The following is a 10282-nucleotide window of genomic DNA, read 5'->3' as shown; positions in this document are numbered from 1 at the left end:
ACAGGACACACACACACACTCGCACCAGGGCCAGTCCATCACAGGACGCACACAGACACACACACACACACTCACACCAGGGCCACTCCATCACAGGACACACACACACACTCTCGCACCAGGGCCAGTCCGTCACAGGACGCACACAGACACACTCACACCTGGGCCAGTCCATCACAGGACACACACAGACACACTCACACCAGGGCCAGTCCGTCACAGGACACACACAGACACACTCACACCTGGGCCAGTCCGTCACAGGACACACACACTCTCGCACCAGGGCCACTCCATCGCAGGACACACACACACAGACACACACTCACACCTGGGCCAATTTTCCCAGCAGCCACTGTGGGAGGAAACCATAAAATAATGAATCCAGGGAATACACATGCCTCTGAGCTAGATGGTTTGTCACTTGATGCGGAGGAGAACAGCCAGCTCTAATTAACGGGACGACCTGCTCCTGTCACAGATATTTCTTAATTAAAGTGGAATACCGAGAACATCTCCGAGTGACCCAAGGCACAGTTCACTGAAAGACATTTGCTTTAGTCCACTACTCATCATAAAATCCTCAGACATCACTCTTCAGGTGTTTAAAGGACAGTCAACTACAATGCAAAATCACAAACAGTAGTGTTCAAAACCGCCCTAGTAATATTAAATGTAACTGAAACCAGTAACAAGTAAATGATATAAAATGCTACCTTGTAAATGTTACTTTCAATGCTACATATACGCCTCACAGTTTTCATTGTTTCCATTGCTCAAATAACATTCAGAATATAGACACTTATTTTCTGATCTGTTTAAAAAAAACAATGTGCTACACGGGTAAACACAAACGCGTATATGCTGTATATATCCCACTACGGCAAATGAAAAAGACCCTGAACAATTACTGCCATAGATTCTTAGCTTTAGATAGCCTGCACGATGTGCTCTTAAATTTTGCTTAGCTCTGAGGTACAGCTCTGATATAATGTGTTCATTTTGTACGAATGTGATCATTCTAAGCAGCTACACATTCAAACACGAACTGTGTGGGTGCAGGCTGTATAAATTCTGGGCATCTGATATATACGGACCTTCTGTCTATAATATACTGGTGAAATGCTCCGATTGCATGACGGTACATCGGGTTTTTAATAAGAAACTGTCGCAACGTCAGTGTGATCCTTGCCTTTTTTATCAAAACGCTGTGAAACGCACGGAGCACATTCGGAATTCTGTCGGAGATCAATCGATCAACAACACAGCTGCGTCAATCGCCTGAAGTATCACAAACTGGCTCACAAAGCAGGGAAAAAAAAGAGTTTTAGTCAAGTGGATGGGGGTGTTGAGGTCCAGGTGACTGGTCTTGCGGATCTTTGGGATCAGATGGATCATGATCGAAACACGACGATCACACCGCGCTACGTCAACCAACTTCAGTACCAGGCACCTGACGGCTCCTTTTAAAGGCTCCAGGAATTGGAAGGGCTGCTGCAGTCTGAGAATATTTACGGGTGCCTTCAAGAGTTTTCAGATGACCGTAGAGGACACTGGACTGGTGGACATTTTCAGCGTCTTCCTGCAGAGAATCGAACACCTCCTGTCGGCATGTGACCACCAGAACTCCGGGTCGGCAAAGATCCCCATGAAGGCAAACGTACTGATCCGCTCCCCTCTCACGGTGATCGACTGTTTGGGAAGATGATCCCACACCCAGCCCCAGGGAACAGTGGGATCCACTTCCTCTCTGCGGCTCTCGGGCAGACCCGGAGGATTTTCCGGACGGAGGCGGACACAGGTCTCCGGGCCTCCTTCCGGAGAAGCGGGTCACAGGCGGGGGCAGCTCTCCTGACGCGGCGCCTTCTTCACAGCAAAGAAATCTGGGAAGGGAAACACGAGACCCGGTAGGCCGTTAGCGCGCGAGCCGGGCCCGATCCCCGAGAGATCCGCCTCAGCCACTTTCTATCCTGCTGATCCGTTCGGATTTCATAACCAACCTGGGCATGTGGTTTCAATAATGAAGTGTTTATGGGAAGGGTAATTGTGTGTGGGGAGGAGTAATGTCCTTTTAAACCCCAGCTGCTGTTGGCAGGGTGCCTGTGCTCCACCATCCATCCATTCTCTACCGGCTTTATCCAATTCAGGGTGACAGGGGGAGCTGGAGGCTCCCCCTGTCAGCGGGCACAAGACAGGATACACACACCAGGGCCAGTCCATCACAGGACACACACACACACACACACACACACACACACACACACACACACCAGGGCCAGTCCATCTCAGGACACACACAGACACACTCAGACCAGGGCCAGTCCATCACAGGACACACACACACACCAGGGCCAGTCCATTACAGGACACACACACACACACACACACACACTCTCACACCAGGGCCAGCCCATCACAGGACACACACACACACACACACACACACACACACACACACACACACACACACACCAGGGCCAGTCCATTACAGGACACACACACACACACACACACACACACACTAGGGCCAGCCCATCACAGGACACACACACAGACACACTCACACCAGGGCCAGCCCATCACAGGACACACACACACACACACACACACACACACACCAGGGCCAGTCCATTACAGGACACACACACACACACACACACACACACTAGGGCCAGCCCATCACAGGACACACACACAGACACACTCACACCAGGGCCAGCCCATCACAGGACACACACACACACACACACACACACACACACACACACACACCAGGGCCAGTCCATCTCAGGACACACACAGAAACACTCAGACCAGGGCCAGTCCATCACAGGACACACACACACACCAGGGCCAGTCCATTACAGGACACACACACACACACACACACTCTCACACCAGGGCCAGCCCATCACAGGACACACACACACACACACACACACACCAGGGCCAGTCCATTACAGGACACACACACACACACACACACACACACACACACACACACTAGGGCCAGCCCATCACAGGACACACACACAGACACACTCACACCAGGGCCAGCCCATCACAGGACACACACACACACACACACACACACACACATACCAGGGCCAGCCCATCACAGGACACACACACACACCAGGGCCAGTCCATTACAGGACACACACACACACACACACACACACACACACACACACACACACACACACACACACACACCACCAGGGTGTGCCTATTTCCCCAGAAGCCAATGAACCCACCAGCCTGTCTTTAGACTCTGAAACGAATCCTACGTGAATGCAGGGAGAACATGCAGACTCCACCCAGACAGCACCCCAGGCACTGAACCCGGGGCCCCAGCGCCGCGAGGTAGCAGTGCCGACCCCTTCGCCGCCGCCGCCACCGCCCTGTGCCACCCTCCCTCACCTGTAATCGCGGTCTGCCCTCGTTTCGCCACGCCGGGCCGCTGGTCCGACTTCCGGGCTTTCAGCTCCTCCCCCGCCGGGGGCTCCCGGCCGGCAGTGCCTCCCGGAGCGGGGGCCGGCGCCGCCCCACCCTCGGCCCGGCGGCCGCCCTGGACCGCGCGGCTCCGGTAGAAGGCGGGCACGTCCTGGCAGCGCAGCTCCTCCCACGCCAGGGCGCCCTCCGCCGGGCGGCCGCGCTGGAAGTCGAAGTTCCACCTCTGGGTGGCCCGCCGCAGGCCGGCGCGCAGCAGGCGCTGGAAGTCCTGCTGCAGCTGCTGGTGGTCCACGGGCCCGAAGAGGTTCCGGCGCGCCCGGCCCGCCCGCAGCTTCAGCTCCTCCCTGTACTGCTGCACGTCGGGCGGGGCCCCCATCGCCGGCTCCCTGGGGCGACAGCAGGCCAGACGGGGCGCGTGAGGCGCGTGGGGCTCTCCACCTGCCACTCTTGCGCTACAGGTGCCGATAAAGTGCCGAAGAGCTGCGGCGCAGGGACTGAAAAGGCCACAGAGAGGAAAAGATGCTGCTTTAAACGGAGAAGGCGCTTCCTTTACACAAAGGGTGGTGGGGGCGTGGAACGAGCTGCCCAGCCATGTTGTTAAAGCCGCTACCCTGGCTTCTCTCCAGACACAAGTCGATGAGATCCGCCAGCCAGGACAGGAGACACTCCTTTACACAAAGGGTGGTGGGGGGAGTGGAACAAGCGGCCAAGCCATGTCGTTGAAGCCGATACCCTGGCTTCTCTCCAGACACAGCTGGATGAGCTCCTCCAGTCAGGATAGGAGGCACCTCTTTACACTAAGGGTGTTGGGAGAGTGGAACAAGCCACATCTACCCAGCCATGTACTGAAACCAGTACCCTGACTTCCTACAAGTTGTAGAGGATTTCCTAATAGTTGGGCACAGTTTCTATATAAACATTATTTTTAAAACTTAATGACTCATTAGAGTTTTATTACACGTGCTGTTTTCATGGCATGTGCACTTAAAAATCCCTTTGCTTGTCACAGGTTGCCGACTCCTGTACTACAACACGCCTTTCTTTCAATAACAGTCTTAAATGTCTATCCACCCATTTTCTGACAGCTTCTTCCAATTCAGGGTCACAGGGGGAGCTGGAGCCTATCCCAGCAAGCAATGGGCACAAGGCAGGATACACCCTGGGCAGGACGTCAGTCCACTGCGGTAAGTAACGCAATAGTTAAAAGGAAAACAGTCTATTAAGGTCTATTTATGGTTCAATTTGTAATTGAGTGGTCGGACAGAACAAACTCCCATCAGGTGAAGGGTCTCCCCAGGTACGCCTGTTCTAATCTGCACTTTTTAGGCCTTTTGAAAAGTTTGTTCGACTGGTCCTAACCCAGCAGACCCGTCAGTTAATGGGTCTAATTAGCTTGCCTCCCTGAACATTAAGAGCTCATCGGGAAAGACACAGTAACTCCAGCGGAGAACCCACACACCTGCTGGCCTGTGTTCCTGCCGAGATCTCAAATGGATTCGACTCCAGAACTGAACTTCAATCAAACTGCATTTCACAAGCTGCCTGATTCTTCTCCAAACATTCCCTAAAAATTAAATGATTACGTTTAGGGAGACCCAGAGTTCAAACGTCTCCCAGTTACGGATGAGATTACATGACCGCTAACAAGTCCCACCAGTGTTGTCTTTTTTTTTTACAAACCCCCGTCAAAACACAAACCAGATGCTCTTAGCACCGGGCACTAGCACCCCGTTTCTGAAAGCACCGCAAACAAGTTCAATCTTTTCGTTTTCTTTTTTCTTAAACCAAGGGCCATCAACGGGACTGAGGCCAATGGAAAAAAAAAAAACCAACAAGTTCCTAAATGAATAATATTAACGGCAAATCACCTCTCCAGAGTGTTTGAGGTCCTCCTGCTGCTGTCCCTGCTGTCTGCTGCACACTGGTTTAGAATTACAGGACAGGTTCTCCTTTGCTCTGAGAGCCTTATCTCCTTCCCTCAAGCCCCACCTAGCAGTTTCCCTCTCCTCTATTGACTATTTGCCTCCTAAAAGCCGTTTCCCCGCCACTCGCCCAACGGCCAGCTCTCTAACAATGACCTGTGTTTGCTGCCTGACGGGCCTGTTCTGAATGGGGAGCTAGCAGAGCTGCCAGACCAGTCACAGAGCAGGGCTGAGGAAGGGAAGGTGTGCCCTGCCTTCAGCGGTAAAGCCAAGTCTTTCTGACTTAAAGGGGAAACCGCAGTCCCAGTTTCTCAGACCGGTTCTTAAAATCTCGGTAACCAACTCACTGTCGGTATAGGGAGAAAAAAAAGTACAAATGTCGAATGGAGCACAAAATTGTGTACTTTGTGAAAGTACTGTAAGTTGTCGCAAAGCTCTGGTCTCTTCACGGGGCGAGAGGGGGAGTTTGTGAGAGTTGCGACGTGAGGCGGCCCTTCCTGCTCACTAGTCCCTGTACTGACTGAGGCACTGCGATGGACGAGCGGATAAGTACAGGTTGTGCAGCAGACGTTTCGCCGCAGAAATGTTCCAACGCGATCTGCAGGCAGAGGTATCGAGTAAATTCCATTTATCGGCAAAACCATCTCGAATTTGAGAGCGATATTTCTGCTGGTTGAGAAGAGCTGGGTTCACAAGCCCGCTTGTCTACAGAGTCACAGGGCCGCCTCACCTCACCGGAGGTCTCGTTGCCTCGTTCCTACAGGCTGTTGGGTTAACCGGGAGTCTGGGAAAATTGGCTGTGGTGTGTTTGGTCTTGGTGTGCCCTGTGATGGACTGGTGTCCCATCCAGGGAGTACCCTGCCTTGAGCCCATTGCTTGCTGGGATAGACTCCAGCTCCCCCAGTTACACTGCATTGGAAGAAGCAGTCGGAAAATAGGCGGATTAGGCAGTTGGATTCCTATAATTTGCATTTGTGGGATTGAAGTGGCAATCTGCACAGGGCAGCAGTGCAAGAGGGACTGAAGGACACTGGTATTCAAGATCGACGTACGGATACGAAAACAACAACAACAACAACAAAACGACATCCTGACGGCCTGCTTTTGTCTCCCTCGCAAAAACCACACCTGAAATGATATAGTATATAAATATTGAAATAATAGTGAAACAAGCAACAATTGCTTTTTCTATTTGGGGTGGGTGGGGGGGAATACGCAACGCGCTTCTCTCTAATCCAAACTACAGTACCTCCAGCCAGTTTCGGCTTCAGCAGAAACACAAGACTGCGCCGGGCAACCCCGTCACAGCGGATCGATAAATAAACAGGCGCACTCTTGTGTTTCTGCCCGGCTCAAATGTTCGCCCGTGTCTTTGTCTGCAAGAACTCCGCCGTGCAGCCAGGTGAGCGCGTCTCCGGTTCCCTCCACCGCCCGCGCCTCGCCGGACACCCCCTCGACAGATGTCTCTACCACGCAGCCAGGAGCGGGTGTCCTCGCCTCTGGTGAAGCCTGTTTTCCCTCCACAGGCTCAGTCGATGGCGGGGCTTTGTTGAAACGGCTTTTCTAGCCGCGCAGTCGCTGCGGCCAGCGGTGCGTTGGGCGGGAGAATTTAAAAGACCGACGAGTCTGCACGCCTGGACAGGGCTGGGGTATTTTTTTTTTTTTAATAAAAGGATACCTCAATTTCCCTTCGGGATCAATCAAGTCCTATCCATCTATCCACGAAAGCTAGACACGGCCGCGCTCTCGAAAAATCAAAAATATTCTCCGTAGATAGACTAGATCCCAGCTGTATTATTGTACAGATTTCAAAACATCACACGCTGAGAACCGAAACGAGCCCGTTCATGAGTATTCCTATGAGTTCCCACGCCCCTTCGCGAACACGCAGGTAACGCGGGCTGGTTTTACAGTGGGCGGAATAACCTCGGTCATCCGATATCCGGGAAGACACCGGGCGAACAAGACGCACGTTTCCTTCTCCGGTGTGGCTGGACGATTGAGCCGACCTCGGCCCTGCGCATACTGTACACGCCTCTGCAGTCCGTCTGTCGCGTCCAGTTTTTAATAACACGGGAGGGAAAGCGGTCACGCGAGCCCCCGCGCCCGGCGTTACCACGAAAGCACCCTTTTACGAAAGACCCGGGCGAGTGGGTTAGGAACGGGACTTTTTTTTTCCCTCAGCGCTTGCACCAGCGGGACCCCGCGGGACTTAAAACTGAATAGTACGCCATCCCCTGTGTCATTAACAACTGCGCGCTGCTACCAGCTGGAGTAGCTCATATGCCATACGGATGGCAGACATGAAGGTCATAGGTGTTGACAAGACTGACATTTGTATATACATACAGACACATTCACACATATCATAGAAATATACATATATACTGTACAAACACGTAGACACATGGATATATACAGGCACATAGACACATGCATATATACAAACACATAGACATGCATATACTGTACAGTATACAAACACATAGACATGCATATATACAAACACGTAGACACATGCATATATACAGGCACATAGACACATGCATATATACAGGCACATAGACACATGCATATATACAAACACATAGACGCATGCATATATACAAACACATAGACACATGCATATATACAAACACATAGACGCATGCATATATACAGGCACATAGACACATGCATATACAGTATACAAACACATAGACACATGCATATATACAAACACGTAGACACATGCATATATACAAACACATAGACACAAACGCAGTTGTGTACTGCATGTACACAAACAGTATAAGTAGTTCAGGTGGGGAGCTGCGTCAGCATGCGTCGGCTGCAAAAGAACAAGTTAAAGGTCTATTCCATTGCCGAGGAGAGAGGGAAAGAAACGCAACGTTTCGGCTGTGGAGCCTTTTCTCGGGTCACACAACTATGCAACAGGAGGCTACTCGGCGCGGCGGGTAAGTTTTGCGGCTAAAATGCACAACATGTTCTCACACCGCCCCTGTGGCTCCTGGCCTAAAATCTCTCTCTCTCTCTCTCTCTGGTTTCTGGTACAACCCTGCGCGCCTCTTTCCAAAATATCGCGTACAAGCGCTCAGAAAAAAAAAGGTTTGTCCTTCTCTAACGCGCCCGGGTGGCTTTCGCAACAGGGTAATTTTTGCGGCCGTGGTATTTATCATGGTATTTTTGCGTCTCCGGTCACCCCGGAGGAGGCTCCACAGCCGAAACGTTGCGTTTCTTTTCTCCTCTGTTCAGCGTGGATTAAACCGCTGCTGGCTCCTTCACTAGCTGTAGTAATCCACAGTGTTGACCAGATTTTTTTTTTTAATGAAATATTCCAGCCCCCTTCTCAGACACACCCCTCGCCCTCCCTCCTCCTCCTCCTCCTCCTCCGGTCACAGTTGTGTTGCTAGTAAGTTCAGTAGGCGCGGCGCAGCGCTCACATTACTACTACACACTGTATCAAAACAGGCTCTCTAAAACTGCCGGAGTAAACAACTCCCGAGTTGTTACAGGAAAAAAAAACACACACACACACCCCGATAGTCCCCGTCGAAACGTCTGACCGACACAGAACGCGGAGCCCCCTCCTGCGTTTTCCTCGAACGACCGGAGCGCAACTTTCTTGAGATGGGACAGCGACAACGGGAGAGGGAGAGAAATCTTTCTGTCCACCTGAAACGCGCGTTTTCGCTGGAAAAAAAAAAAAAAAAATACATAAACGACCGTGATTTCAGGAAACCGCATCTCTGACAGCGCCTGTCGGACTAACCGACCGAGAACCTGAGAGACAGGGCATCTGCCAGCCAGCAGGTCCAATCGAGCTGGCGGCTACACAACCCAGAATCTCCCTCTCCCCTTAATTTATTTATTTTTACTCGTTTAGAACATGTTATGGAGACAGATCCCGAGAGTCCTGACTTACCATCCGCTTGCAAAATAATCCCAAAGCGGAAAAAGTCGCGATTCACAGGCTACCTGCGCCCACGGAGGGAGGGTGGGCGGCGGCAGCTTCGGCTGACAGTCCCGCAACAGTTGCGGGATACTCCCGGTGTCTCCCCGCTCAGCTCCGTGCGGGGGTGACGTCGGCACAGCCCCCGGTGATCGCTCCTGCCCGGTCCTGATCGCTCCTTCTCCGCTCTCGCTCCTGTTTGTTATGAATCCTGGCTCCGGGTGGGACGTCCCAGTGACTGGGGAGGCACGCACGTGACACACACACACACACACACACACACCAGGGCCAGTCCAGCACAGGACACACACACACACCAGGGCCAGTCCAGCACAGGACACACACTCACACACACAGACACTCACACACACACTCACACCAGGGCCAGTCCAGCACAGGACACACACACACACAGACACAAACACACTTCTCCCCCGTGGGATGTGACTTCGCGAAATCCTGGGGGCTGGGAGTCTGCAGCCCTGCCGGCCCGTCTCTCTGCGGAGACGAAGTCACAACAGTCATGGCCGGGCGGAGGGGGGGGGGGGGGGGGAAGAGAATCGACATCTTCTGTGCGCTAAACTCTTGCAAATGTTTTTTTTTTTACTTAAATGAAATAAAAATTAAGGGGAGCGGCGCTCACAAGCGTTTCTTTTTTATTTTATCGCCAAGCACGCACGTCAAAAGCTCTGCCCCCCATATAAACGTACAAATCGCACGACCTCCCTGACAGGGAGCTTCAACGCTGCCAAGCTCAGACCTGAGACCAAGGTGCAAAAACACAACAACAACAACAACAACAACAACAGACTTTCTCCATCTCCTCTGGGTGGGGTGGCGCTCGTGTTTTAACGCGAGCGGGGGACACGCATTTTCATTTCTCACACCCGCAGTTTTCTTTTATTTTTATTTTAAAAAAGAGAGGGGTGTGTGTGTGTGTTTTAATTGTGTG

General features: G+C 52.1%; 1 protein-coding gene across 1 annotated transcript; it reads right to left on the bottom strand.

The window, feature by feature from the left end:
* Positions 1-31: 31 nt before the first annotated feature.
* On the bottom strand, positions 32-9538 carry LOC148829088 (cyclin-dependent kinase inhibitor 1-like). Its single transcript, XM_088922737.1, has 3 exons — positions 9304-9538; positions 3424-3950; positions 32-1883 (listed from the first exon to the last, which is right to left on the bottom strand). Exons 2-3 carry the CDS (start codon positions 3830-3832, stop codon positions 1831-1833), a joined length of 462 nt encoding a protein of 153 aa, XP_088778863.1. The 5' UTR covers positions 3833-3950; positions 9304-9538; the 3' UTR covers positions 32-1830.
* Between the last annotated feature and the right edge of the window lie 744 nt (positions 9539-10282).

The sequence above is a fragment of the Atractosteus spatula genome, chromosome 8, assembly GCF_055471065.1.
Source record: "Atractosteus spatula isolate fAtrSpa1 chromosome 8, fAtrSpa1.hap1, whole genome shotgun sequence".
Classification (NCBI taxonomy): Eukaryota; Metazoa; Chordata; class Actinopteri; order Semionotiformes; family Lepisosteidae; genus Atractosteus; species Atractosteus spatula.
This window is presented reverse-complemented; position numbering and strand designations above follow the sequence as displayed.

What these genes read in the sequence shown, in the direction of transcription:
- LOC148829088 (XM_088922737.1), bottom strand. Translation starts at nt 3,832, where the DNA reads ATGGGGGCCCCGCCCGACGTGCAGCAGTACAGGGAGGAGCTGAAGCTG. An exon ending in AGGGCAGACCGCGATTACAG is followed by an intron (nt 1,884 to 3,423) that starts GTGAGGGAGGGT and finishes TTCCCTTCCCAG; the next exon opens with ATTTCTTTGCTGTGAAGAAG.